This window comes from Acipenser ruthenus, chromosome 8, assembly GCF_902713425.1.
Source record: "Acipenser ruthenus chromosome 8, fAciRut3.2 maternal haplotype, whole genome shotgun sequence".
Lineage (NCBI taxonomy): Eukaryota > Metazoa > Chordata > Actinopteri > Acipenseriformes > Acipenseridae > Acipenser > Acipenser ruthenus.
The window spans coordinates 30024729-30051318 of NC_081196.1; the positions used below are offsets into that span (position 1 = coordinate 30024729).

General features: G+C 39.4%; 1 protein-coding gene across 2 annotated transcripts in view; it reads left to right on the top strand.

Annotated features, from left to right (window-relative positions):
* LOC117406564 (DNA repair protein REV1-like) overlaps window positions 1–26590 on the top strand; it is an 87107-nt gene that overhangs the window by 58448 nt on the left and 2069 nt on the right. For both annotated transcript variants that reach the window (XM_059028804.1, XM_034010647.3), the window contains 12 exons: window positions 9–138; window positions 3971–4099; window positions 4978–5132; window positions 5713–5832; window positions 7924–8144; window positions 8661–8833; window positions 9203–9305; window positions 11181–11331; window positions 11417–11622; window positions 16336–16536; window positions 22562–22676; window positions 23065–23288. In XM_059028804.1, coding sequence (XP_058884787.1) covers window positions 9–138; window positions 3971–4099; window positions 4978–5132; window positions 5713–5832; window positions 7924–8144; window positions 8661–8833; window positions 9203–9305; window positions 11181–11331; window positions 11417–11622; window positions 16336–16536; window positions 22562–22676; window positions 23065–23288 — 1928 coding nt within the window. The remainder of the gene's footprint in view (window positions 1–8; window positions 139–3970; window positions 4100–4977; window positions 5133–5712; window positions 5833–7923; window positions 8145–8660; window positions 8834–9202; window positions 9306–11180; window positions 11332–11416; window positions 11623–16335; window positions 16537–22561; window positions 22677–23064; window positions 23289–26590) is intronic.

Genomic DNA, 26590 nt, shown 5'->3' on the forward strand with positions numbered 1-26590 from the left:
TCCTTCAGATGAAAAAGTCCCTGATAAAGTGGGAGGTGTTACACTGGAGAATCCTGATGCTGCTCGTATGAACGGAGTGGATCTGGACCGAACTGCTTTATCCATGGCGGAAATAGCGTCTTGTAGTTATGAAGCCAGGTAAACAGGAGTGCAGAAATGTACATGAAACCTTAGGAAATGTTAGAATGCTCCAAGATGTACTACACACATGTGCAATAAACATTATAAAGGCAACAAATTGCAAAATGTAGAACATCATTTTCTTCAATCTATTTTAATATCGTATGCAAATGCAACACCTGGTACCACAAGCCAGCTACAGATGAGATGACAGGACAACGGATCTGTCAGACGGGCAGTGGGCTGATAGTGTGCTTGGTTGGTGGGGACATCTGTGTACAAATCAAATTACTGAAGTTTCATGAGAAACAGACTAAGTGGTATTCTGGAGAGCAGGCTTTGCCACACACACACCTCAATGAGAGTTGGCAGTGGAGAGGTGGTGATCTCTGAGGAATGCTAATGTATCCCCTGTATATGTATGATACACATTTCTTAACACTTACTTTTTTTTTTAAGTTGCTTGGATCATCTGTTGCTGCCGGTTGTAGCTGTTGAATCTGGTCTTCAAAAGCATCTGGAAATTATTTGAAATGTTCATTTATTGAAGTTGTTTTTTTTTCCCAGTGGAGACTATAAGTGACTGCTTGCTGAATGCTCCTTTTAACAGCAGTTTTGTTATGCAGCTGTTTAACAATTCATTCTAGTGGTACAACATTTATTTATTTTTGTCATCATCAGTCTTTGTTCAGGGGTCGGCACAGCCATGTTACACGACAGACACCTCTACAAAATACTGACCTGACTAACGGACGTGTGTGTGTGTATAATAATAATTCTAAATTCTCTTTTAATAACTTGAAATTGCCTAAATAAAACAACATTCACTGAGTGATGGTTATATCCTCCATAATTACAAATAAGATCATTTAAATATTGGGCTATTGAAATAAGAAAGCTACAATGTTAATGGGTCTGCAGTCGCTAGCTATCGAATTCGTCACTGGTTATAGTTTCGTACTTCGCTTGATTCATGGGTTTGCAGCGATCCTGTCAAAACCGACAGGTTTCATTTGTTGTTGTATTATCGTCTGTAGAAGAAGAACTAATAGAAAGTGTATTTTGAGAAGTGAAAGCATGATTAGCATGCAGGTGGTACAGCAGACTAGACGCACTTCTGTGATACTGGAAGTTTGACAGTAGATACAAGTAACCCTCTTTCTATCCAATGAACCATCAAAGTTTTTAAAAAAATAAAACGTGCCATTTACAAGTCCTTCAGTTTGAGTGCTTTGCTACATGTGGTTCTGTGACTAATTTTTTATTCAAACAATCACTACACTCATACAATCCTGGCATGCACTCGAGTGTATTACAATGGTGTTGCAGGAAATTAATTACGGGATGCTAACAGGGACAAGACAGGAGTGCGATTAACATGTGTTAAAAAATGTACGCGTTAATCACGGAAGTTAACTGCAACTTAATTGACAGCCCTTATATATGATTGTATTATCGGGAGTCTAAGCCAAATGCATACAGTCAGTCTATTGAAGTAACATTAACACTGAAATCAGAGTTCAATTACAGTACAATAAAAGTATTATACATTTAAAAGTACTATGCATTTTATTGAAAATACAGTTAAGTGAACTTTTAAAGTATACATTGCAAATGAAGTGCACTTGAAACCTGCATGTCCCAATCTGATCGCAGGCATTTTTAAAATTAACGCAACATCAGGTACTGAGCAAGTCGGAAACACTGACTAAATGCATTCATAATTTGCTGTTCATAGGCCTGTATTATTGCAGTTTTTTGTTTGGACAAAGTGTTCGTGGCAGTGCTGAAGTCTGCAGCAACATGTTTCTTTTTCTTGTATGGTGCTGCATTATTCATTGCTTTCAACACCTCCACTTTTGTCTGCAAGGATAGTGCATGTTTTTGCTGTGCTTCATGGAAATGGCATTGATGCCATAGGACAACTCAGAATGCATCATAGGATCAGTAGTCCCAAAACAGCAATAAAATACTGATCTGGATGCAAGTTTAATACATTTCCCAATTTCCTTTACACTCAGTTGTTTGAACTAGAGTGATTTGTTTTAATCACATTTTTCTTTGGGGGGTGGGTTGTCTACAACAAACAACTGCTAAAATATAGCCAGGACCATGTATCTATCTATCTCTCTCTCTGTCTATCTATTATGTACATTTAATTCTAAATATAAAATTGATTGCAGGGGTCCAAGAACAGCATGCATTTCACAAGGTCTTTTTCAAGAAACCTGGCCTCAAATGTGACGTTCCTGTGCGTACTTAGTGAATGTAGCTTTTATCTGCGTTCTCGGTGTTTGACACATACTGCTGCTCTTCACACTCCTTCAGAATCTCAGTAATCTTGACACTAGGAATAGAGAAGTCATTTGTTGATGTAAAACTTTCCAATGTGGAATCTTCATTTTCTGCAATTTCAAACGGCTTGAGAATCACTGTGCAGTACTTCTCCAGGAATATAAGGTATGTTTTATACAGATCCAGTATTCTCTTTTTGCTGTGCCAAACAATGAATTTGGGAGAATGTAGCTGTGACAGGAATGACAGAGGTTGAGGCTCAGAGACAGTTTAAACGTTCAAAAATAAAGTTTTTAATAAACAAAAATACAAAATAAACCGGCACAAGGGCCAAACAAAAAGGTTCAAAACACAAAATACAAACAAAATGAAACTTACAAAAGAATAAAGCTTCCAGGCTGGGCGTTGCCTTCACTGGATTGCAAAAACGAAAAAACACAGTGGCTTCCGCTCCTTCTAGAACTCTCCTCTCAAAATGGAAGGCTGAGGCCTCCTTTTATGCCAGGTGGCTGATACCTTAATTGAATAATTAATTGGTGGATTGCTCCCACCTGAAGCAATCAACCTGGGCAGGGAGGAGAATTTAACTCCATCCCTGCCAGTATTTCTAAGGGCAGAGCCCTGCTCTGCCACAGTAGCATCTCGTAGAGATTCTTGCAGCTTGTTTTGTAATTTTGGTCATTCATTTCCAAAGGCTTCGCTCTCAAAAGTGATTCACGCAGTAAACCCTTTCAACACAGACAGACAAACTAAGCCAGCATATATTTTTGTCGATAACCAGGCTTGAGTATTCTTCATTCAGTTCACACATCTGTTGACTTTTCAGCATTCAGAGCCCTTAAAACTTGTCTGGGTCATGCAGTGCTGGTTAAAGAGATACCCATAGTGATATTTTAGTCTTTTTGAAACACTCTTCCACTGTGCTAGCATTCTCCCCTTCCGATGTAAACCTCACAATTTTATGTACTGAGTAATTATTTTGTCCATTTTCTCTTTTCTTTTGTTTCTCTTACAAACATTTCCTTTCTGCTGCAGACATGTTGAATGTTTTCATCATTGTTTTAGACCTCAGCATGGTCTCCAACCACTGTTTGATTTGAATTGCTTCATTACCTGACCACACCTCATGCATTCCATGCTACCATCACTGGATCGTTTAAAAACAAAATATTCAATTTCCCAAGAAGGATTGTAAGATCTTCTTTTAGGTTTCGCTGCAGCCCTCTGCTTTTTCTTGTTCTGAAAATCTGCCGCTTAATGAATTATCACCTACCGCCTGATTTCACAAGTGCTTTCAGCCCTCCACAAACGCCTGAATACGCTATGTTTGTACGGATAGCGTTAAATAGCAATTTTGATTAGGCTTAGCATTATTATTATTATTATTATTATTATTATTATTATTTATTTCTTAGCAGACCACCACTTGCAAAGAATTCTCAGACCAGTTTTTGTTTGACATTATAAGATGATTCAGGTCATGAGACCGAGTGGCTGCCATTCAGAGCATTCTTAAGGAGTTATGATAAAACTGTTTATGTTCTTTATTCTACAGACAGGCTGGCATCAGGAACGGGATGTTTTTTGGCCAGGCAAAGCAGCTATGCCCGAACCTCCAATCTGTTCCATATGATTTTCACTCCTACAAAGAGGTGGCACTTACCTTGTATGAAACCTTAGCAAGGTAGGGGTACTTTCACTCTCTCAGATTTTATTATTTTGTTTATTTAGCAGACACCTTTATCCAAGGCGACTTACAGAGACTAGGGTGTGTGAACTATGCATCAGTTGCAGAGTCACTTACAACTACGTCTCACCTGAAAGACAGAGCACAAGGAGGTTAAGTGACTTGCTCAGTGTCACACAATGAGTCAGTGGCTGAGGTGGGATTTGAACCGGGGACTTCCTGGTTACAAGCCCGTTTCTTTAACCACTGGACCACACAGCCTCCTTTTAAACTCTTTAGTTTAGCCAGGGTGATGAGTGTTGACTTTAACAGGAGCGTAGCTGATAGCACCCTTCTCTGTTGTGCATCCTGAATACATTTGTATCACAATAGGAGGACAACACTTTAGTTAGCAGCTAGTGTGCTCAGTAAGTCATTAATGGCTTTTGTGCATTGAAAAGTGACATGCCTACTAGTCTTGACAAACGCACCAAGCAGTGTGTTGATCAGAAGGTTTACGGAAGGCAGCTGTGTCTGTAATACTTAAACCAAACGGTTAAATATATATTTAAGAAAAGGGATGACAAATAATCATATCTGGAGGAGGTATGTTTTTTCTCAAAACGTTGTTTCTTTTCGTAAACGTTTTTAACAGTGAATGTCACATACAGACACAGCGAAAGCTAATTTAGCCAGTCAACAAAAGGACAAAACTTTTGTGGTGGCTTATTCAAGGTTTCATTCACTTGCACTGAAAAAGCTGTTTTGGTGTTTACTGGCTGGTAAGAGCAGGTGTCTCACTTTGTGTGTTTCAGATCAGATACTGATGTTGCGTGTTTGGTTTTCTTTTGTATAGCGCGCTCCTCACTTCTGTTCCTTGTCTGTCACTATTGCAGCTACACGCATGACATTGAAGCTGTGAGCTGCGATGAAGCCCTGGTAGATGTGACTGACATTATGACTGAGCTAGGAGTATCTGCAGACTGCATTGCAAGTGCACTACGTGCCGAAATCAAAGACAAAACGAAATGCTGCGCCTCAATTGGAATGGGTGTGTATCATGTTGCCAGAGATCTAGCTTGAAAGCTAGAGAATACCCAGCATTACTGTTGATACCAAAAGGCTCAAAATCAAATGGTTTCTCCACCCTAGTATGTCTGGCGTATTAAATAAAACATGAACTATGTAGCTTTTGAGAATCACCATTTTATGTTCTGTTTTTGTGACATAGTTGCAGCCTGTTTTTAATTTCTAAATATTTATTTTAAAAAAATGATTATTGAAAGAATAATCAGATATTTCCTACGTAATTAAAAATGCTATGCTTGTTTTCCTATTTTGTGTCTGTGGCTGCATGTACATTACATTCTCAGTGAAATACCAACAGTATTGCAAAATGTATGGATTTGTTTCTAGGTAATGCTTTTTCTTTGCCCTCCTGGTTCTTTTACTTTAATAAAAAAAAAAAGATAAACTATTTTCTACATTATTTATATCCATATTTATTTAGAGACAATGAAGTGGTTTTTAAAGACTTTTATAAATGAAATTGTGTGATGTGTACACTCTCTTGAGGTACAGCAGAGTCCACATACAGTTGTATTCTATTAACTTTGTTTTACTTCTGTTAGGTTCAAACATTCTGCTGGCCAGAATGGCAACCCGCAAAGCCAAACCAGATGGACAGTATTATTTAAAGCCAGAGGAAGTTGACGATTTTATTAGAGATCAGCTAGTCACTAGTCTGCCAGGTAAGTGGACCAGCCTCATGCTTCTGTTGAATGTTTTATACATACAGTACATCTTATACGTCTCTGTGGTCTGCAAAACACATTGCAGCAAGTTTTAATATGTATTTTCTACTTTTATAAATAACATTTTACTGCTTCCCTCATTGTTAGGCTAAAGTTTTCTTGTTTTTTATTTTTATTTTTTGCTTTGAATCATAATTATGGGTCTGTGGTTTAACTGTCAGACATTTTAACTGTTGATTTAAACAAGCATTTGGTTTTTGTCTGTTATTCTGCAGTAACATCATCAAACAACAAACCAAGAGAAATATGTATTTATGATGTTGGCTGGTATTCCTCTCCAGTCCCAGGTTGTCCTTTTTGAAAAAATTGTTTCAAGGACAATTAAGTTGACATTACTGATTGTATTTATTACTGGCATGGCATCTATTATGACTGTGTTTGTTTGTAGAACTGACTCGAGGTATACTCTATGTGCACCTTCCTTTTTTGGGTAGACTCCAAAACAATCATAGTTTTGTTGAACAATAATTAAAAATCTCTCACAAGCAATCTGGCTGCATAATCACGTGCAACCACATCTTTAAAATGCAGTTAGTGTGCTGTCGTTAAGAAGGATTGTTCAACATGTTTGCTGAATGAAAAAAAAACAGGTTAGTCCTTAAACAAAGCATTGCAAATGTGATCAAGACACTAACAAATGTTTTCCCAGTTACACAATCCCAAAGAAGAAATAAAAAGTGATGTTTAAAACAGTGAATTAAATGAGACCAGATGGCAAGACTAAAAGGAATATGAAAATTAAACAGAACAGGTGTCAGTATTAATTATGCTGGTTAATGATTTGACCAGAGGAGGATCTTGGTACTGCCACCCTAAATATAATTAACTTTTTGTTGACCTCATTCCACTGTGTTTGTATTGTCATATGGATATGTATGAATGTCCCCGGGGACAGGGATACATGGGAACCATCTGTACATATATGTATATGTCCATATACAATAGAACCTGGCCTATTTAATCCTGTAAGGTACGATTCCCTCCATTAACTGATGGACGTCTGTCATGTGTCATTTACACATGCAGGCACTGATAGAAACTGAGCAAGGCACATTTTATTGTAGGTCTAACACATTGTATTCAACACTTAGCAGGACAGAATGAATTCAGTTTCAGATTAAAAAATTTTTTTTTTTTTAAATGTACACGTTGTCACTTCACGTAACTGCCCATCTTAGCCATGTTAAATAAAAGAAATGAAGAAAGCATGGGATTAATGTCATTACTGTACCGTTAAAATGCTGAAACAGGATTTTTCTTAGCTGACCCCCAGGCCAATAGCCAGTTTGTTTGTAAGCGTGGCAACTTGTTTCTGTCTCGGGTTTCATGCATGGTGCAAGAAAGCACGGTAAGAATTGTTTTTGGAATGCTATTTTGTAAAACGCCAAATACTGTATTACAGTGCTTTGTTTTGCAATAATTTTCACTGATTTTCTTTGCATAGTATACGTGCAGTACCATACTTTGTTTTAGACACACTGAACCGGACATTAATTTATAATAAAGCAACTACAATTTAGTATAATGACTCCCTCCTGAGATACATTCTTTATTTATTTATTTATTTGGCAGACGCCTTTATCCAAGGCGATGGACCCCTGAAACCAATTAAATGGGATGTGATTCTATTGCATACAGATATAGAGAACTACTTCTCAAATTGAGAGAACACGTGGTGAAGACATTCTTTACCATGAGTTGCAGATATTCAGACTCTGGGGATTTATGGAGGAGTCTGGCCTAATCTACATAATCACACACACATTTAAAAATTATACAGAACTTTTTTTTTTTCACATAGAACTTTTTTATTGTAGTTTTACTTAAATAAAAACATATTTGGTAAATATTTATGTGCTGGGGTTCTGTAGCTACAGCCATTGTGCACTGTAGTATTTTCGTCTATAGTGCTTAACATCCATTACATTCTTGTTTGTTTGGACCACTCTGTTAACTAACTTCATGTTTGTAATTCAGAACTCCGTTCATACCTAGCTCCCCCCTGTGTCTGTTCTGTTTTGTGTTCAGGAGTCGGAAGGTCGATGGGGTATAAACTCGGTGCCATGGGTGTGAAGACCTGCGGGGACCTGCAGCAGGTCTCCATGCCCAAACTGCAGAAGGAGTTTGGGCCGAAAACTGGTCAGACACTATACCGCTTCTCTCGAGGGCTGGATGACAGGCCGGTGAAGACAGAGAAGGAGAGGAAATCTGTGTCTGCTGAAATAAACTATGGGATACGGTTTACACAGGTCAGCGAATGTCTCTAGCGTATGTAACTGTCCTGCATTCTATGTAGTACAGTATACTCCCTCTAGAAAAATGCTTCTATAAATCACCCAAGTCCTTGGCCTTGGTTAAAAGTACCATAAACTGGAGAAATCAAAGAAAACTGGTGATACTAGTCCCCTGAGTTTTATATCCGTTTGTTTCATCCTGACTTCCAACCATTTAAACAATTGTCCATTTAACAGGTCCCTTAAGAACGGTAATATTTAACCAATAGAATAATGAATAATGTTTTTTGTATTGATCCCACAATCATTGTGCATATTTGCATGAAACTCCAGATATCTCCAAAGGCTGATTTTTTTCAATTACTTTTAATAAAGAATGTCTTTTTGATAAGTTTTATCAAATCACAAAAGCAATTCTCTAGATTTAAGTGCACCTCTCTTATAACAGTCGACAACATATATTTTTTGGTTATTTTCATATCTCTCTTGTACCTGCTGCTGTTATGCACAAGCTGTGGTTTTATGTTCCAGACTGCAGAAGCCGAGGCGTTCCTGCTGAACCTCTCTGAAGAGATCCAGCGGAGACTGGTGGCGGCAGGAATGAAGGGGAAGCGCCTCACTCTCAAGGTTATGGTTCGGAAAGCCGGCGCTCCTGTGGAATCGGCCAAATATGGAGGCCACGGCATCTGTGACAATCTAGCCAGGTGAACAGATCTTTAGAATACTCTCGTATGATAAAATGCCAGGAAACCCTTTTAAAACAACAATATCTACAGATCAGTTCTTGTTTTGTTTTTCTTGTGCAATCTCCATAAAGTCCATGCGTCGTGTTGCATAGCAATTTATGCCAGACTTGCTGCCCCAGTAACTGACAGCGTGCATGCTCTGTCTACACTTCACCCACAGAAACTCTTCTGATTGGGAGAAAACTTGAGTGGGGCGACTTGCTGCTTGTGATTAATGCAGAGTTCCAAGTTTTTCAAAGCAGTTATTGAAGTGAATGAAACAAACAGAATGGTTTCATTGGTGTGACCTTTTTTTTTGGTTTGTTTTTTTCCTCTGAACTCTCCCAGGACTGTTAACCTAGAGCAGGCCACAGACAACAGCAAGGTTATCGGGAGAGAAACCCTCAAATTGTTCCAGATGATGAAACTAAATGTATTGGACATGAGGGGGGTAAGTGTGACCGGATTAGGATGGTTGTGCTTCATAAATGTGAGGTGATGTATGTATACTATATATAGATCAGGGGTACTCAACAGGTGGACTCCGGTCCGAATCCGGACCGCCAAGTCATATGCCAATCTGTGTTTTATCTTGCATTCACATTGGAAATGCTTTGAATTTTTCAGCATAGTTCTTAAGAGAGTGTGGACGCGAGGGTACAGTAGGTGTCGCTGTGGTAGTAAGTAGCAGATACTCTGTGAGATCTATGAATGAAACAAAGTGTACAACAAGTAAACAGTATTAGCAGCTTAAAATGAAGTGCGCTGGTTGCTGTGGCCTGTTTTGTAAGTGTCAACATATCCCTTCTCTGTGGCTAATAAAAAAAAAAAAAAAACGTCATTAGTGATTTTTTTGAAAATACACAATTAAGATGCAATTTTCGTACTTAATGGTACGAGTTTAGAAAATCTCACTTCACAAAAACCAAGAAAACAATGACAAGTACCAGTGCTACAAAAGCCCATTTTTTTGTTAGGTAGCTTTTCCAAGCCGATTAAAAAAAATATTACAGGTAAAACATAATATTTTTTAAAACGCATACTTGTCAACACGTATTTGTGTTACTGTTGATACTCCTGACTCCAGGAAAGCACACAGTATGGTACCGTACTGTACTACCCGTGTACGAAACTTCACTTTGCAAGCAATGGCAGCGCAACTGACCAGAACCCGACCACGACAGATATCGTATCATTCCACGATCCACCAAAATGTGCTATGTGCAACGCTGAGTATGACGATTGTATCGGTGATTCAAATTGCCAAATTCTGCAATCCAAGTCAGGCTTACAACACATGCAGTTAAAATATTTCCTGTCTTAAGTATCTGCAGATCACAGTATGTGTGCGGATATTCGAACATTATTAATATTAATATCGGCGTTCTGTTCTGCCTGATGCAAATCTTTGCGTCTCTGTATTGCTCTTGCTGAGCTCACCTGTAACTCGAGGCCTTTGAGGACCTGCCACTTCTCCCACTTACTGTGAGTATTAGCCGTTTTTTTTATAAATGCACTGAATGTAAAATTACTGTATTTATTATTTGTAAGGTATTTTTAATTCACTTGAAAGAGAAAGCACAGTGATTTATTTATTTATTTATTTCAGTTTAATTTATTTCTTCTTGTGCTCCAATTTTGTTGCTAGAATTTGCTTTGTTTTTGCAATGGTGAAACACAATGTTTGGCTCTGCTAACACAGCCATGTATAAGAACATAGTAGTTATAGAATTATATGGTCATGGCAGGGAAATAACTCATGCAGTAACAAGTCAGTAAAGAAGGTAGACTAGTAAAAATGAGACAGAGTTTTGATTCCCCCAGAAACTCTAAAAACTTTAAATCTCAAACCAACATGATGTGTAAAAACATATTTATGTAGCTGTGTTTGTTCTTGTTGGTATGGGGATGGGAGTCTGAGTGAAAATGTGCTCTGGACATTGACCTTGCTGTAACCAAGAATTTGGGACCTTCACTAAAATAATTAAGTACCCCTGCTATAGATAACACTAGACATGGAAACAGGTTCAGCTCTGCCATGTGCACGTTCCAGTCCAGCACTGTTCTACGTGGGAATGAGATTGACATGATCCTTGGCTTCTATTGGGGAAATAGTTTTGTGATGTGGATGTCCTTTTTACTTAGCAACAACAAGAAAATATATTATATATATATATATATATATATATATATATAAATAATGCCGTCTTAAATTTGAAGGAATACGACATTAACAGAATTGTGAAACGTGCACCCTTACTAGTATGTGATATCAGATATGAATGATAAAAGCTTCAGTGACTGTCTCCTTTTATTGTTTGTTTAGGTTGGCATGCAGATGCAGCAGTTGGTCCCAGTCTTGAGAACAGCTTCCGTCACCTCATCCCACGCAATGGCCCAGTCATGCTCTGTCAGGGATCTCCTCCTGGCTCAGAAATCAAAGAGGCCAGGCAGCCTAGCCACTGCTGCTCCTGAAGGTCAGTGTTTGAGATAGTTTTGCACTGATTCTCATTGATCAGGTTGGTAGGTATAACATTCCAGCTGTTTCCTCTTGTGTTGTAGTGCACGAGTCAGTGGAGTGTTGTGACAGGTCCTCCTCTGTGAGAAACACTGCTGTCTTATCGCCTCAGAAAACCCTGTCGACACTGGAGCCCATGCCAAGTACCAGCAGGTCTGAGCCGGAGGTCCGGTACAACGGAGGTCTACACACGCCGCACAGCATGAAGACCAGGCTAAACCTCAGCATAGAGATCCCATCACCATCACAGGTAGGGCACACTTAGGGTTTAGCTTAGTAAAATCTTAGAATATATATTTTATGAGAAGTCTTTATTAATGCCCTATGTTTGTCTAGTGCTTCATTTCCACTGCCTGGCGCTACAGGCTTCGGCAGCCCATGGTTGGCCGCCAAAATCGAATCGCATTTCAGTACCTTTTTCCCAGACCTGGCCACCTTCTGAAATTCTTGCCATGCGTCAAAGGTCTCTGCGGGATTGTGGGATCGGATTGTTTTGTTTTAAAGACAACCACAATACCAGTGTGTTTTAGAACAAAGCAGTGCAAACAATGAAAGTTGAAATTGAAAGAATATTTCATTGCTATTTTCATTATGGCACTTTAGGTGTTGTAGGTATAGACACAATTTTTATATTACAGTATATAAATCCTTTCTGATGTCATCCTCTGAAAATAACATCAAGTTACTATGCTATAACTAGGATCCTACATTTTACGCGACCTGTTTTTTTCAATTGTAATTCAACTGTATTCCCTAGATGTCCCTGCAGCCACTCCAGTTATAGTAATCAAATTCACAATTAAGAAATCAACACATTATGCTTTGACTAATTAGAAAAATAAAAGCTAATTATGAGGAGTATAAATGGTAATTGAATAAACTGATGCGTTAAAAGAAAAATTGAGAGACCTAAACATGGAGTCAAAGACATTGCAATCAAAAAGCATTTCATTGAGTGAATGCACGCAACAATATCCAAATTGATAATCCTAACTACGTGCATTTCTGAACAAACATGTAATAAATATGGGAGCAATCCCTACAGCAGGTCAGCTGAGAAGGGAATATCTACCCCAAATTGCTGAGTTGCACAAGATGAAAACTGTACAACTGGTAAAGATGTCTGACAGTGTATCTGTAGTTACTGACAAGTCTACAAATGCAAAAGATCAGTATGTTTTGCACATTTTGTTTGTTCTCCAAGGACTATCGAATACCTTCAAACTGAAAGAAGTATTAGCCGATACAGTTAATCTGCACTCTGTGAATTACTCATCGGTGGTACAGGGCGTTGTGAAATGTTTAAACTCATTTTAATTTTAATAATGTGACTGGATTTGTCTCTGATATTGCCAGTTACATGATCAAGGCATGCAGTGACATTCAGGTTTAGTGCCAAATTCTGTACATTTGACTTGTAATGCTCCATAATAGCCCTTGCCAGCAATATCTGGGTAAATACTTTTCTGAAAACAGATAAGCTGGTTGCAACCATTAAAACAATTGTTTAAACATTGCCCAAGCAGAAAACTACATTTTAAAGACCACCTGACAGAAGCAATCCAACAAGAAGGCTGTACTTACCAATAAAGTTGCCACCTGAGCCATGCATAACACGATGGGGCACTTGGTATTCTGCTGCTGAATATCATTCCAAATACATCCCTTTAAACGCAGGCTTCGTGGAAAAGGAAATGCACATTTCACCAAACACTGTAGTCTTAAAGGACCTCCAGAAATTACTTAAAGATGCTCAAAGTTTAAAATCTCAACTCTCTCTAATTGCGACGCATGCCAAGGGACTGGTGGATCTGATTCAGTGGTTTGAAAGTCGTGAAGTGAGTCCATCAAACATATAATAAAGTTGCAGAATTAATAAATACATACCGAGCAATGGCACAAGAGATACACAGCACAGACGCCGCAATAAACAAACTATGTGTAAAAACCTTCCATGGCGTTTCTGAAAAACTGACTAATTACTACAACCCAGATCAATGCAAAAAGAAACCACGTTTTTTTCAACCAGCTCATAACCTTCTGATGGCAGTAAGGATATTCGACCCACAAGTGTGTAGTTTGGATCTGGAAGCCCTCCCATTATATTCTATTCCAGGATTTGATGCTGACTGTAAATCAGAAATTGACAAATACCTCCCATATGCAAAAGAAAACGGCAGTAGAATGACTTTGAATGAATTTTGGATTAAAGCTGAAGAATTTAACACGAAAGGCTGAAAAATATATTTGTCATTTGTTACCAATTCTGTAGATGCTGAAAGAAGTGTTTCTTCTTATGGCCAAGTTTTTACAGAACAACGTCAATCTATGAAAGAAGGCAGGGTTAACCAACTGACGAAGCTTAAGTTTAATAGCAACATTTAATGCATGGGACATTTTCTTTCATGAAACTGTAAGTGATTGTTTTGTTGACAAATTATGTGTTCCTACTAGTAAACTAAAACAATAAATCACTTGGCTTAAAACTATAAGTTGCATGCAGTTGCAGTGAGGACTCTTCCCTAGTTCCCCATAATCAAAAACAAACATTAAGTTGTGGTTTTTAAAGAGCAATGCTTCATTCATGAACTAACTAATTCTGTATCTCAGGTATTTTCAGTACTCTAGAATGTGATAAAGTAACTCTTATTGTATTACATATAAGACATTCTTAAAAATAACTTTGCGACCAATACCATGAGTTTGCAACAGTTACAATAGGAACTCTTTCATAGTTTCCCACTTAAAATATTGTCAAGTACTATAGCATAAGGTAAAGTAAGTCCAGTAGCATTACATATAAGACATTCTCTAAAATGACTTCTCAGTAAATACCGTAAGTTACCAAAATTACAACAGGAATTATTTGATAGTTTCCTAAGGACAAATCAGATTGTAATGGATGCAATCATATTAACAAAATAAGTGCTTTAATTATTTCTAGAACCGCTTTTAAACTAACATTTATACGGCAAGATATTTGTTATCTAATCACATACATTAACTATATCATGGCTCACCTGTCTTTTAGTTAACCTTAATAAGCGTTAACCTTCTGTAATGCGTGAAGTTTCCGTTGTATAGTTTGCATCTTCTTAGGTAAAGCAGTAAGGACTTATTTCATGGAGCAGTTTTAAGGCCGTGGTACAATGTGAAAGGATGGCTTTAGTGGTGTGGATGGGTGGTGACGTCAGGTTCAGGAAGCAGTAGAAAACATAGAATGATACAGGGCTAAAACAGCTGTAGCCGTATATCTTTATTAAATAACAAAAAATAACTGTTTAAACAAAACACAAACACTGACACCAATGCAAAGGGCACATTGGCCAAAGTAAAATAACACGAACAATAACAATTATTTCTCCCACGAGTACCTTGTTCGCTGGCTGGTAGCATTCGCTCTTACTCCTTAATTCTCTCCTAAACTCTCTTCTACTCGCCTGAGCCCGGAGTGGGTCTTCTGTACTGTGGCTGGAGCCTTAATTACCCATTAAACAATTACCTTATCAAGGCTCCAGCCACATTGCCACAGGCACATGGGGATTAATAATAAATAATATATACAAGGAGAGGGCTTCCCGTCACATACAACTAAACAGCTTGGAAGCCATTTTGAAGACAAATTCTAGTGGCTAAAGCTATTTTTTTTAGATTTTGGAAGAAAGGAGGCTAGAGGAAGTTTGTGATTGACTAGTTCGAATCACAATTGATACATCTTAGTGTTAAAGATGTTATGCACCGTCTCCTTTGTCCTGTATGAATTTCAGAATGATTTTAAAAATCAGTGCTTATAACTTTTAGGGAAATATAACTTGCCACATCACTCTTATTTTATATTCTATACCGAAAGAAAATGTGCCTTTCTTTTGGTATAAAACATGTCAATGTTGAATGCAGGCAGATCTGGGCTTTAATTTAATTGAGTTAATTTTAGTTATTCTTAACGTTTTGTTATTTAGTACTGATTTGTTTACAAGGATTACATTACCCCTGCCAGGACTGTTGAGGGGCAAGGGAGTTTGGATGGTAATCAGGTTTGCCGCCTTTTGAAGCACAGGTGTTCAGGCTTACCGGATTTGTTTAGTTCCTGAATACATTACATTGGTTAAGGAGCCTTTGTTGGAGACCTAGTCGGAGTGTCTGTAATTTGTAGTCTTAAAGTAATTACTTGGATTACTTCTCTATCTGTATTGTTAAAATAAGGCAATATGACCGATACACTACATGCAGTTTTTCTTTTAGCTTTTAGTTGGTGTGTTCTCTTTTAAAAATGAAGGTTTCACATTGCTAAACATAAAACATTAATACATTGTAAAGAAATGCCTTAATAACCTATGCACTGGCATGTAGGGAAAAAAAATGTGTGTTTTTTTATCATTTAGTTTTTATATATCAGGTTCCACATGTTTCATCATGGCCGTAAACAAAGAGCTTAAACACCTGGCTACGTGATGATGCCCTTCCTTTGTAGTCAGTTTGGTAGCCATAGCCAGGATCACCAAGCAGTGGAAATGGGGCATACTGTTCTTTTTAGTACTTTTATAAACCATAAAACAAGAAACATTTGCGGCAACTTCATTTTGCAGATGTCCCACTGTGGACATGTTTAGGACAACAAATGTTTGCATAATATAAAGTATACATATACTGTATGTAAACTCAACGTAGTGATTGTGCTAATTTTGTGGCATTTATTATGCAGATCTTGAATATATGTGAAATTATTTAATATTAATTAATATTTGGAAACAAAAGGTTTTTTAAAAAAAAGAAAACTATGTAGCATGACGATCATAGATGGCTGAGCTTTGCGTACCTGACTTAGGACCTTTTTTCTTTGTACAAACCTCGTGAATGTCCTGGTCATACATTTGCTACATAATGTGCTTGGAGCCCAGTGCAACAGGGGGTTAAGTCATATGTAACAAGGTCAAGTGTAAAAGTTGGTATGATTTCATTGCAGATAGACCACTCAGTGTTGGAAGCCTTGCCTGCAGAAATCAGAGAGCAGGTGGAGCAGATGTATTTGAGCAGGTCGGAGGAGACGCCAAACGGATTTGTCACAGGGCCAGAGTCACTGGGCACCCTCGTTCTGCAGGTCCCAGAGCAGCTGGGCCAGGACAGTCACAGTGGCATCATTGTAGCACTGCCAGAACTCTCCCAGGTAAGGACACATGAGATGCAGCTCTGCGTTTCAATGTGTTTATTGCCTACCGTTACAGAGCCACAGGGGTTTACTCATGATACAAGAATGGAGTAATTGCTGGTTGTAGGGGGTACCTTTCGTTGTTATATCTGGTAAAAACCAAACAAATTGTGTTCATGCACATTATCATTTCCTCCTAAAATAAATAGAAGGTGCTAAGTTAAATCCTATAAACCTTCCAGAGAGCATCTTCTGGGGAAGATGAAAGATGATATGAATTGGGAAGTGTATTCTGTGCCAGCCAGGTAATGTAGCACGTCGGCCATGTTTTATTATACATATTAGTAGCAGTGCAATATCATGTTCAGGTTAGTGTCATGGATTTAGCCGTGTGTATAATGTTCATATTTAGAGGATTTTAAAACTAGTTATGATATTAGAAGCCTGTGGCATTCTGAGTATTTAGAAGTTATTTAGGTGACGTCACGGTCACGCATGGCGGCAGAAAATGGCTTAAAAAATGTTTTAACCCCAAAATGTATGGTGAATAATGTTGATAAAAATTCACATATACTTGTAATTGTGGGTTTAGCACAAAAGTATGCATCCTCTCCAAAAAACAAAAAGCACTTCTGTGTATTGAGATAGTGGCATCCTGACCCTTGTTCAGGCAAGCACCAAAGTCTTTCACAGACCCCGCTGATATCGATGATCGCCTCCCACAAAACAAAATAAAAAAGAGGAGGTAATTACTCCACGCTAGCGCCTTTTGACATACGTTTCCTCCATAGCCCTAGCTAAGTCACAATCGGCTCACTGCGTAGCGCTTATTCAACATTCAAACTACAGGTGTCTGTGTCTACATTCAGCTCTGCATTATTCATTGTTTGTTGCTCACCTTGTAACGATCACTCTGCACAACTGAGAAGCAGTTGCACTGTCCTCCCTAAGGAGATACTACTGGCCCTATTCCTATAGCTAAATAAGTCAGCAAGAGTGACAGACAGCAAAAGCAGGGACGTCAGAGGTGTCAATTTCACGAACAATCAGTTTATTATTGTGAACAATAATGTCAACAAATGAAAAAATGAACAAATGAATGAAATGAATAATGATAAGAAAGGAATTCAAATAATTGCAGGTAACAGGTAAGAATAAAGCTGGTACAGATAAGTATGTAGGGACAAACAGAAGGCTAAACAGTATCACCAAATAGAAATGAATGTAGTGTCCGGAGGGTCTCCAATAAACCCACACTCACAAACACAACACACACAGATAAAGACCAAGGATAAATAAATAGATACAGATGAAAAACAGTGACTTGTGGAAACAATTACATTTAACAGTCTCTATGGCAATGGTGGGAAAATGACAGGTAGGCCCAACAAGTCCAGTAATAGCAGGGTAATTAAAATCCATCCAAAGTAACAAAATAACAAAAAATACAGGAAACAAAGTATCAAATTAAAGTAGAAAAAATCCAAACAAAAAAGAAATGATCTCACCCACAAATAAGGCAGTCCAGCAAAGTGTCCTGAAATGATGGTGATTGTAGAAGGTTGAAAACATTGAGTACGTTGAAATTGTTGAGACTGTCCAGTAGTGTTGAGTTGAATGGTGAACAGTTGTTTGGAAAAAATCAGGAGGATCAGGAAAAAATGGAGGCTGTCACACATAAAACAACAAACACTAAACAGACCTAGAAAAACAGCTAAACTTAAACAAGTAACAGTGAAAACAAAAAGAGCAGTTTATACAAAGCGCAGCAACAAAAGAAAATAAACTGATGCACTGGAATTATCTAAGGATGGTAATGGATTCACTGAAATTTAAGTAAAGAAAATGCTGTAGGTTAATAGATTCCTCTGAGAAAGGGAGTCTCCCTCAGGCCTGATTAGCCAGCTTTAATACTGTGCTGGCTACTAAGGAGCTCTGAGATTGGAGGGGAAGAAATCTGAATGAGCCAATGGGGAGAGAGGATGAACAGAGGGTGGTTGCAAGGAACTATGGGAAATGAAGTTTTAGCCTGGCCAGACTACTGACCCTAATTAAAGGGACAGGTGGGTGAGACTTACACCCACATTATGTAGCATGGGAATTGCTACAACCTGGTTCCGCTGTTCAAAACAACTGTGATTCACACCCAGCAGCTTCTGACCTGCTGAAGGCGGAGCAGGTGACTACGTCATCAGGCCGCGGCTGGGAGGCTATTTCTACCAAAGCCAAGAGCGGCACTCACCTATGCTCGTCCGTGCCTTGTCCTCCACCACCCGGCTTTGTTTCTGACTGTTTCTCTCCCATCTGGACTGAAAACTACCTGCTCTGGAAACCACTGCACAACAACAAATTTATTATCTTTCTTTCTGTCTTCCCCCGCACCGTACCTAAATTACTCCCACTTCCCTCACCCCTGCTTGCAGTATAGACCCTATAGCTAATTCCTAGGCTCAGTGTGAGTGAGTCTGTCTTAACCCTAACCTTCCCACCCTCCCCCCCCTTAGATATCCCCCCCTCTCCCCCCCCCCCCCCCATTTCCTGTGTAGGTGAGAGCATAAAGGATTTCACCAACTCCTTGGGCTCTGTGAGAGCGAGTCCTTCACTAATGTCCTTACCCTACCCCCCTCCCCTTCCTCTCCCCACACTGTACCCCACCTGCCATGCCCCTTCCCTTTATCATTATCCTCCTCATCCAACTTCTCCTTGCCCCTGGCACCTTGAGTCACTCTGATCACCACTCCTCCCTGATCACATCCCTCTCCTTCTAATCTCTCCCCGCTGCAAAGTAATCAACCTGCATCACTCCACTCCTTTCAACCTGATTTACCTCGCCCTTACAGTAAAACCTCCCTCGTCATCACCTGACCTCCCCACACCGTCTGCACGAGTTTTAATAAGGATGCGTGGCTGATCAGCTAGTGATTTATTTAGCTGGCTGACAGTCACGCATCCTTATTAAACTCGGATGACCATCTCCCGAGTTAATTAATTGATTAATTGTTGCGAATCGGGAGATGGTCACTGTATATAAACCTGCAGCTCTCTACCCTCAGGGGAGTGTATGCCCGCTTTACTCCATCATTGCTAAGGCCCACCCTACCTCCCCCCCCCACCCGGACCCTGTCCCTGCCTCCCTAATACCCCGATTCCTCCCTCCTATCCTTCCTTACCTAGTCTCCCTCTTTTAACTCTGGTATCTGTCCTACCATCTTCAAAACAGCTACCATCATCCCTCTGTTAAAAAATCCTCTCTCGACCCTGGCTGCCCTGCTAATTACCGCCCAATTTCTCTCCTCCCATATTTCGCTAAGTTCCTTGAGCGTCTAGTCCACTTATCACACTACATATCCACCAATTCACTTTACCCCCAATTTCAATCTCGCTTCCGTCCCTCCCATTCCACTGAGACCGCCCGGCTCACTATCCAGAATCATCTGGCCAACTCCTCTCATGCTGGCCTCTCTTCATTTCTCAGGATCTCTGGCACACCCCTTGGCAGGCTGCAGTCGTACCTATCTTCACGCACCTCTGTCCTTGGACACTTGCTATTCTCCCTGTACACCTCACCCCTTGAAGCTCTTATTTCCTCATTTAACTTACCCCATCATTTCTTTGCTGACTACACCCAGATTTTCTTTTTGTTCCCCTCCTTTACCCTGACCTTGTCGCTCGTATATCAGCTTACTTGGTTGCTATCCAATTTTGGATGGCGCGCCGATACCTGCTCATCAACCCATCAACAACTGAAATCCTTTTCTTCCCCTCCCCTTCCTTACCCCCACTCTACCCCACCATCTCATTCCCTCCCTTGTCCCTCATTCCATCCCTCTCTGCTCGTAACCTCTGCATCATCTTCGACTCCACCCTCTCCCTTTCTGACCATATCTCGGCCATAACACGCACCTGCCGTTTCCATCTATTCAACATCCGCAAAATACACCCTCCATTTCCTTTTCTGCTACTCCTGGTCCCTCTCTTTTTCACCCGCCTCGACTTCTGTAACTCCCTCCTCCTTGGCCTCCCCTCTTACGCTTTTACACCATTACTACAAATTCAAAACGCCTCTGCCCATATCAAATTCAACCTCCCCCACTCCTTCCATACCTCCTCTCTCCTCCAGCTTCACTGGCTCCCTGTCTATTGTCGTTGCCTGTTCAAATTCCTTACCCTTGTGTAAAAATCTCTCTGGTCTTGCCCCACCTTATCTGGCTGCACTGATCACCTACTATGTTCCCCCATGTTCCTTACGTTTTCAATCACTGTTGTCCCTGTGACAGGATGGCTGAGTCGGTGACGTCACGGCAGAAGCAGGAAGGTAAAGCACTGACACCAGGCACTGCAGTTTTTAAAGAAAGACGCGGCTGGCCACTGTATTTATTTAGCAAAACAAAAATAAATAAAATATTTAAACAAAAAAACACTGTAGTCGCAGAGCAAAATAAATAGTTAAACGAAAACAAATCACAATCACAAAATAATACAACACAGGTCAGGCTGGGCAACTGCTGTCACTGTTCCTGTGTTACTTAACGTTTCGGTTTTTCTCTCTCCTCGCTCTCTACGCTTCTCTCGTACACCCACCCCTGCAGCTAAAACAGCAGGTCTTTTATATCCTGGCCGAGGGGGTTAACTGGCTATCAATTCTCTCATTACCCCTCGGCCACAGTCTGCACAGGTAGCATTACTATGCGTGACTGCCAGCTAATTCAATAATCGCCAGCTGACAGTCACGCATTCCCACAAGGTATTTTAAAACAAAACACAGCTACGCCGTAAATACATTTTTAAATAAATACAACAACCAAACAACCGGCGCTTCGCCATTTATATAAATACCATAACTAAACAAACAAATAAATACAAAATAACACGGGCGGAGGGGGAAACCCTGTTCTAAAATAAAATAAACAAATCAGTGTACAGGGCACCTTGCCCTGTTACTGTCCCCAATCCTGTTTCCGTTCCTTTTCCCTTCTTGCTCCCCTTCATTGGAATATCCTCCCACTTATCATAAAACAGTCACCCACACTGCGTAGTTTCCGTTCCTCCCTCAAAAGGCATCTCTTCTCCCTAGCCCATCCTACTGATACTTCTGGCCCCTGACCTCCTTTTATGACCTTGCTTGCCTGACCCTGACCTAGCCTCCGGCCCTCTGCTTTCATTTAAGCAACTAATCTATCTCCCCACCCTAGCCCAATAAATTTACATTCTTTTTTCACCTATTTTTCTTGATTGTACCGTTTTGTTTAAACTTGCAAAGCGCCTTGGCTAAAGGCGCCATAAAAATGTAAGTAAATAAACTTCACAGCTGCCAGTTGTGCAAGAGGAACATCCCAAGCTCACAGTTGCTCTGTGTATACTGTGGGGTTTGAGCACACAAAGCATGCTGCAACATTTGTGATGCAGGGGCCTCCCCAACAAGCTCGACGTGCGCACGCTCAAGACCCGCTACAGCGGCTTCAACATGCCCAAGAGCCTCCTCACTGACCCCCCCGGGAGAGGTTCCAGTTCGCAGGAGCAAGCGCCCTCAACTCCCTGTGTGAAGCAGGGTTAGGGCTCCAGCGCACGCTCTCCATCCTCCTCTTCTCCCCTCTGTCCCTCGAGAGAGACAAGGAAGCATGGACGACGCTCCTGCAAGGAGATGCTGTAGATAAGGGGTGCTTATCGGCTACAATTTGTCTATTTACCCTTGAAAGCCTTTTTATTGTTTTATGTTTTGTTTGTGTATGGGTATATAAATATAAAAAAGTGGACACTGCAGTAAAATTTGCCAGGATTATTATGATCTAACTCAAGGCTGCAGTAACATGTTCTGTTGCATGAACTATGGCTAGTTGTCTCATTCTGTACAGTTATGTTGCCATGCTGTTAATAAATATTTATGTTTTAAAGAATCTCACTTTCATTTAAAAGCATCTTAACCCAGCTTCCATGCAATGAAATTTGTATTTTAGAGCTACAGTTTGTTAATGTTGCTGCGACAGGAGAAAAATTGACAGCCCCAAAAAACCTCTGGCATTATTAATATCTTAACCTCCTGTAGGTAGACCCAGACGTGTTTTCAGCATTACCTGCGGAGCTGCAGGAGGAGTTGAAGACGGCCTACAGCCAACAGCAGAGAGTTCCCGAGGCCCCCAACAACCAGCAGGTCACAGTCGGTAAGGAACACACAACCTGGCTATGGCATGTCTTAAACCTTCTGATATTATGCATCCATAATACTGTCTTTAACCAATTCAGAATTTGAAATACAATTTCTGTTCAATACTAACATTTAGGCTAATATTTCTGTTCATTGTGGTTCACTGTCCTTTTAACTGGATCACATTTGGTGTTTGTGTGACTGTTTGTCAGGGGACAATAGTCATCTGGGATCCATTTCCCAAAAGGGCCTGCATTCGAGAAATCCCTGAGAACATGAACATCTCTGTTGTGGGTATAAAAGTGGTATAGGTCTTGTTGGGTAAAGCTGTATGCGTGCACTCCTGTTCAGTGATTTTTTGAGTCTTAGAAGGCAAGCTTGTGATGCCCTGTCGTGTTCTGCAGTGACAAGGAACACACATCTGCCTCTGAAGCAGCCACTTACTGTGAAGACAAAGAAGCACAACAAAAAGAAAAACCTGGTGAGCCCGGTAAAGAGGACAGAGAGCCCTCTGAAGAACAAGCTGCTGAAGAGCCCAGCGAAAAGCAGTGGAATCAGAACTGGGAGCCCTCAGAAACTCATTGTTGACTTCCTGAAATATGAAGAAAGCGCTGCAGAGAAACTAAAGGTAAGCATTTATAAGAGCTCCTTAGGACTTTTGAGAATTATTTATTTATTTATTTATTTATTTATTTATTTTCCTTATAATGGATGTTGAGCGCTGTTCATAAGACTTTCAAAACATGTTCTAAGGAATTAACTAAATAAGCTATAGCTCTTAGAGTTGGAAAAGGTTTCATGAACTCCAAACCTAATTTAATGAATCAATATGGGCTTACAAAACATTCTTCATCTAAACATTCTTTAAAACAGTTATAGGGTAGAAACCCTTATTACAAACATGTGGAATACAGGCTCATTTCTAATTGTCCAGGATGCTGTCAGCCAATATGATAAAAGCTGCTCAATTATGTTATCAGATTCCTACAGGTCATAGTATTAACATCTTTCATTAACATTATATACAGTGGTAGCCAGCTGTAAACATTTCAAAATGTGGCGCTGAAGTCAATGCAATGTGCAGTTTTGTTAACCTGCCCTACATCTTCTGCACACTAGTGGGCGTTAACTAGAAACTGGTTTGTCACAGATTACGAATGAAATACAGCGTTTCACCAGCAGATGTCACATGCTGTGAATTCCAAAAGTGCGTAACTTACATTGAGTTAAAGTAAGTTTCATACTGTACTGTACGATTGCGGTAACAGCTCGAATATGCCGAAGGTTACAGTATATCAAGAAGTTAAGCAATGCTTTCGCTGGGGAGATGCCTAATAGTAAAGAAAGGTGTTAAAAATGGGTATGCACACCACAGTAAGCAGAACAAATAAATATCACTCTTCTCATCTGATATTTCATTTGTGTGTATTTATGAAACCTACATTAAATACACATTCATCATTTATTTTCACCTGCCATGCATCTGTGTTTCTTGTCAACAACACATTTCCCAAGGGTGAAAGTCGACAATGTACAGTAAGAATTTAAATTGAGGACGACTAGCGAGTGCAGAAATTAATTATATGTTATGTGTTTTATTTATCTAGTTGAACTATTGTATGAAATTTGTTTTACACAGAACTAGCATTGACCCTGCCTCCCATTTAAAGTATGAAAGGTATTGTTCCTAGAATTATTTTTGTAGCGTACTGAATCAGATGGCACAAAAACATCTGGTTTCCTCATTCTAAATTGTTTCAGGAAATATGGAAAACACACGCATATATTTTGCAAATATTTAATACAAATTAGCATGGGCATCAAGAACCTCACCTCACTGTTGCTGTACCTTACAATGGTCATGTGACACATCACCAAAAAAAAAAAAAAACTCTCATACCATAGAAATACCAACCACAACACTGATAAAAATAAAATTCAAACAAAATATTAAATCTAGTATTTAAAAGCATATGTCCATGTTCAACTGAATGTGCAAGGTAATTTACAACTATGGTTAAATTTCTTCAGTCAGATGTACCAAAAAATGACAACATTGTCAGATTACTGGTAATATTTTTACAAAGCTGTGTTAATAAGGATCTGCATTTAACAGCTGATATACAACACAAACTCCAAACATTATAGTACTATACCATGAACACGTTGAATCATATATGTAGAGTGTTTTACCACAATAAACAAAATAACACCCGGCATATAAAAAAAAAGCATTTTCTTACCATGTGACGGCTGAGGTCTGCTGATAAGGATGAAGACTTATGCTTGCCAAAGTAGGCTTCTCTGCGCTCATTCTCTGCTTATAAGCATGTCCATAATTTTTCCAGCTTTACGGTGTTGCTTCTGTCTTTGTGGGTGTGCGCTTATCAAAGCCACTATGTGTAAAGTTGTCTGGTGCATATTCTGTCTTAGATAGGATTTCAGCCGTCGCAAAGCAGAAAATGAACATTCAGCTGTACAAGAAGTCATTGGCACAGTGCAGTACAGTTTCAGTAATTTTATGCACATCTGGCAACAGTATTTTAGGAAAAGGGCAACTGTTGAATATGGTTAAGTGTGGTCAGCTTGGTGAAATGCTTTGCTTTGCTTTCCCCACATTGAGCATTGTATGTCCTGCATTCATTGTATGGCGTCATTTTTCCATTCTTTAATTATCTTAGTTCTCTGTATATTAAAAGGTAAGCTTGAAGAATATTTATACATTAACAATATTATGGGGGGGTAGCCAGCATGGATTGAGAAGAGGGAGGTCATGCTTATAACCTACTTGACTTTTGAGGGTGTTACAGCTAATGTAGATGATGGCAGTGCTTATGATATAATTTACCATGATTTTCAAAAAGCCTTTGACAAAATCCCACATGTAAAACTGATACTTCAATTAAAATGAGCAGGAATACAGGGGAGGATGTGAAATTGGATACCGAACTGGTTAAAAAACTAAAAGAATGGAGTACAGTGGTAGCCAAAACCAGCTATAAAAATGTTGAACTATGGCGTGGTTCTCTCCTTAATAAAACTGAAGTTAATGCGATATGCAGGTTCCTTAACCTCCACTTCTGCACACTAGAGGGGGTTATTTGACTAGAAACTGGTTTGTTACAAATTACTAGTCGGCACCGCCTAATCGGGATACTGATAATTGGGATTTGTGCTTAAATGGGATGCAACTGTTGCACAGTGCAGTGAGTACGTGATTACGCTGTGACTTGTGTAAACCACGTTGAACTCTTGAAGGAGCTGGAGTGTCTCCTGTGGTTTCTCAGGCTGCTGAGGCAAAGAAAGTTGACGTGTCAACATCACAGGTGCCTCACCTTGTGATAAGAGGTGAATTCATTCTTTTTCATTTAATGTAAAAAATAAGTGTGATTTTGTTTAGGAATAAAAAATAAAAAAATCACATTTTAAATGATGTATTTAACATTTAATCATGATGTGATGTAATTAATTATTTTTCTTTTCATTTAGAAACAAAAAAGTGTGAGAAAAGGTCCTCTCGGATGCCTCTCGTTTTAATTGGGACAGCCGCTTATTCGGGATATTTTTTACTTTCCCGATTAAAGCGGCACTGACTGTACAGTAATAGTGTTTCACCAGTGGGTGTCACACGCTGAAGCTCATGAATACCAAAATGTTTTCAATAGACAAACACTTTTAACACTCTCAGTTGATGTACTGTTAACCTGTTTGCTTCACCGAAATAAAACAGCAGAATGTCAGCTGATGTTTTGGTCACCCATAGTGGTTTTTATCCAAATGCTTTGTATCACTTTATAGTATAATTGAGTGCATAGCTATGACCTGAACAAATTAATAAGAACTTACAACAGTGTGAAAGCATTTCCAGGCATGTTGCCCGAAATAAAAGGTCTTACTGACAGGAATAATGTGAAGTATTAGGCTGGTTCC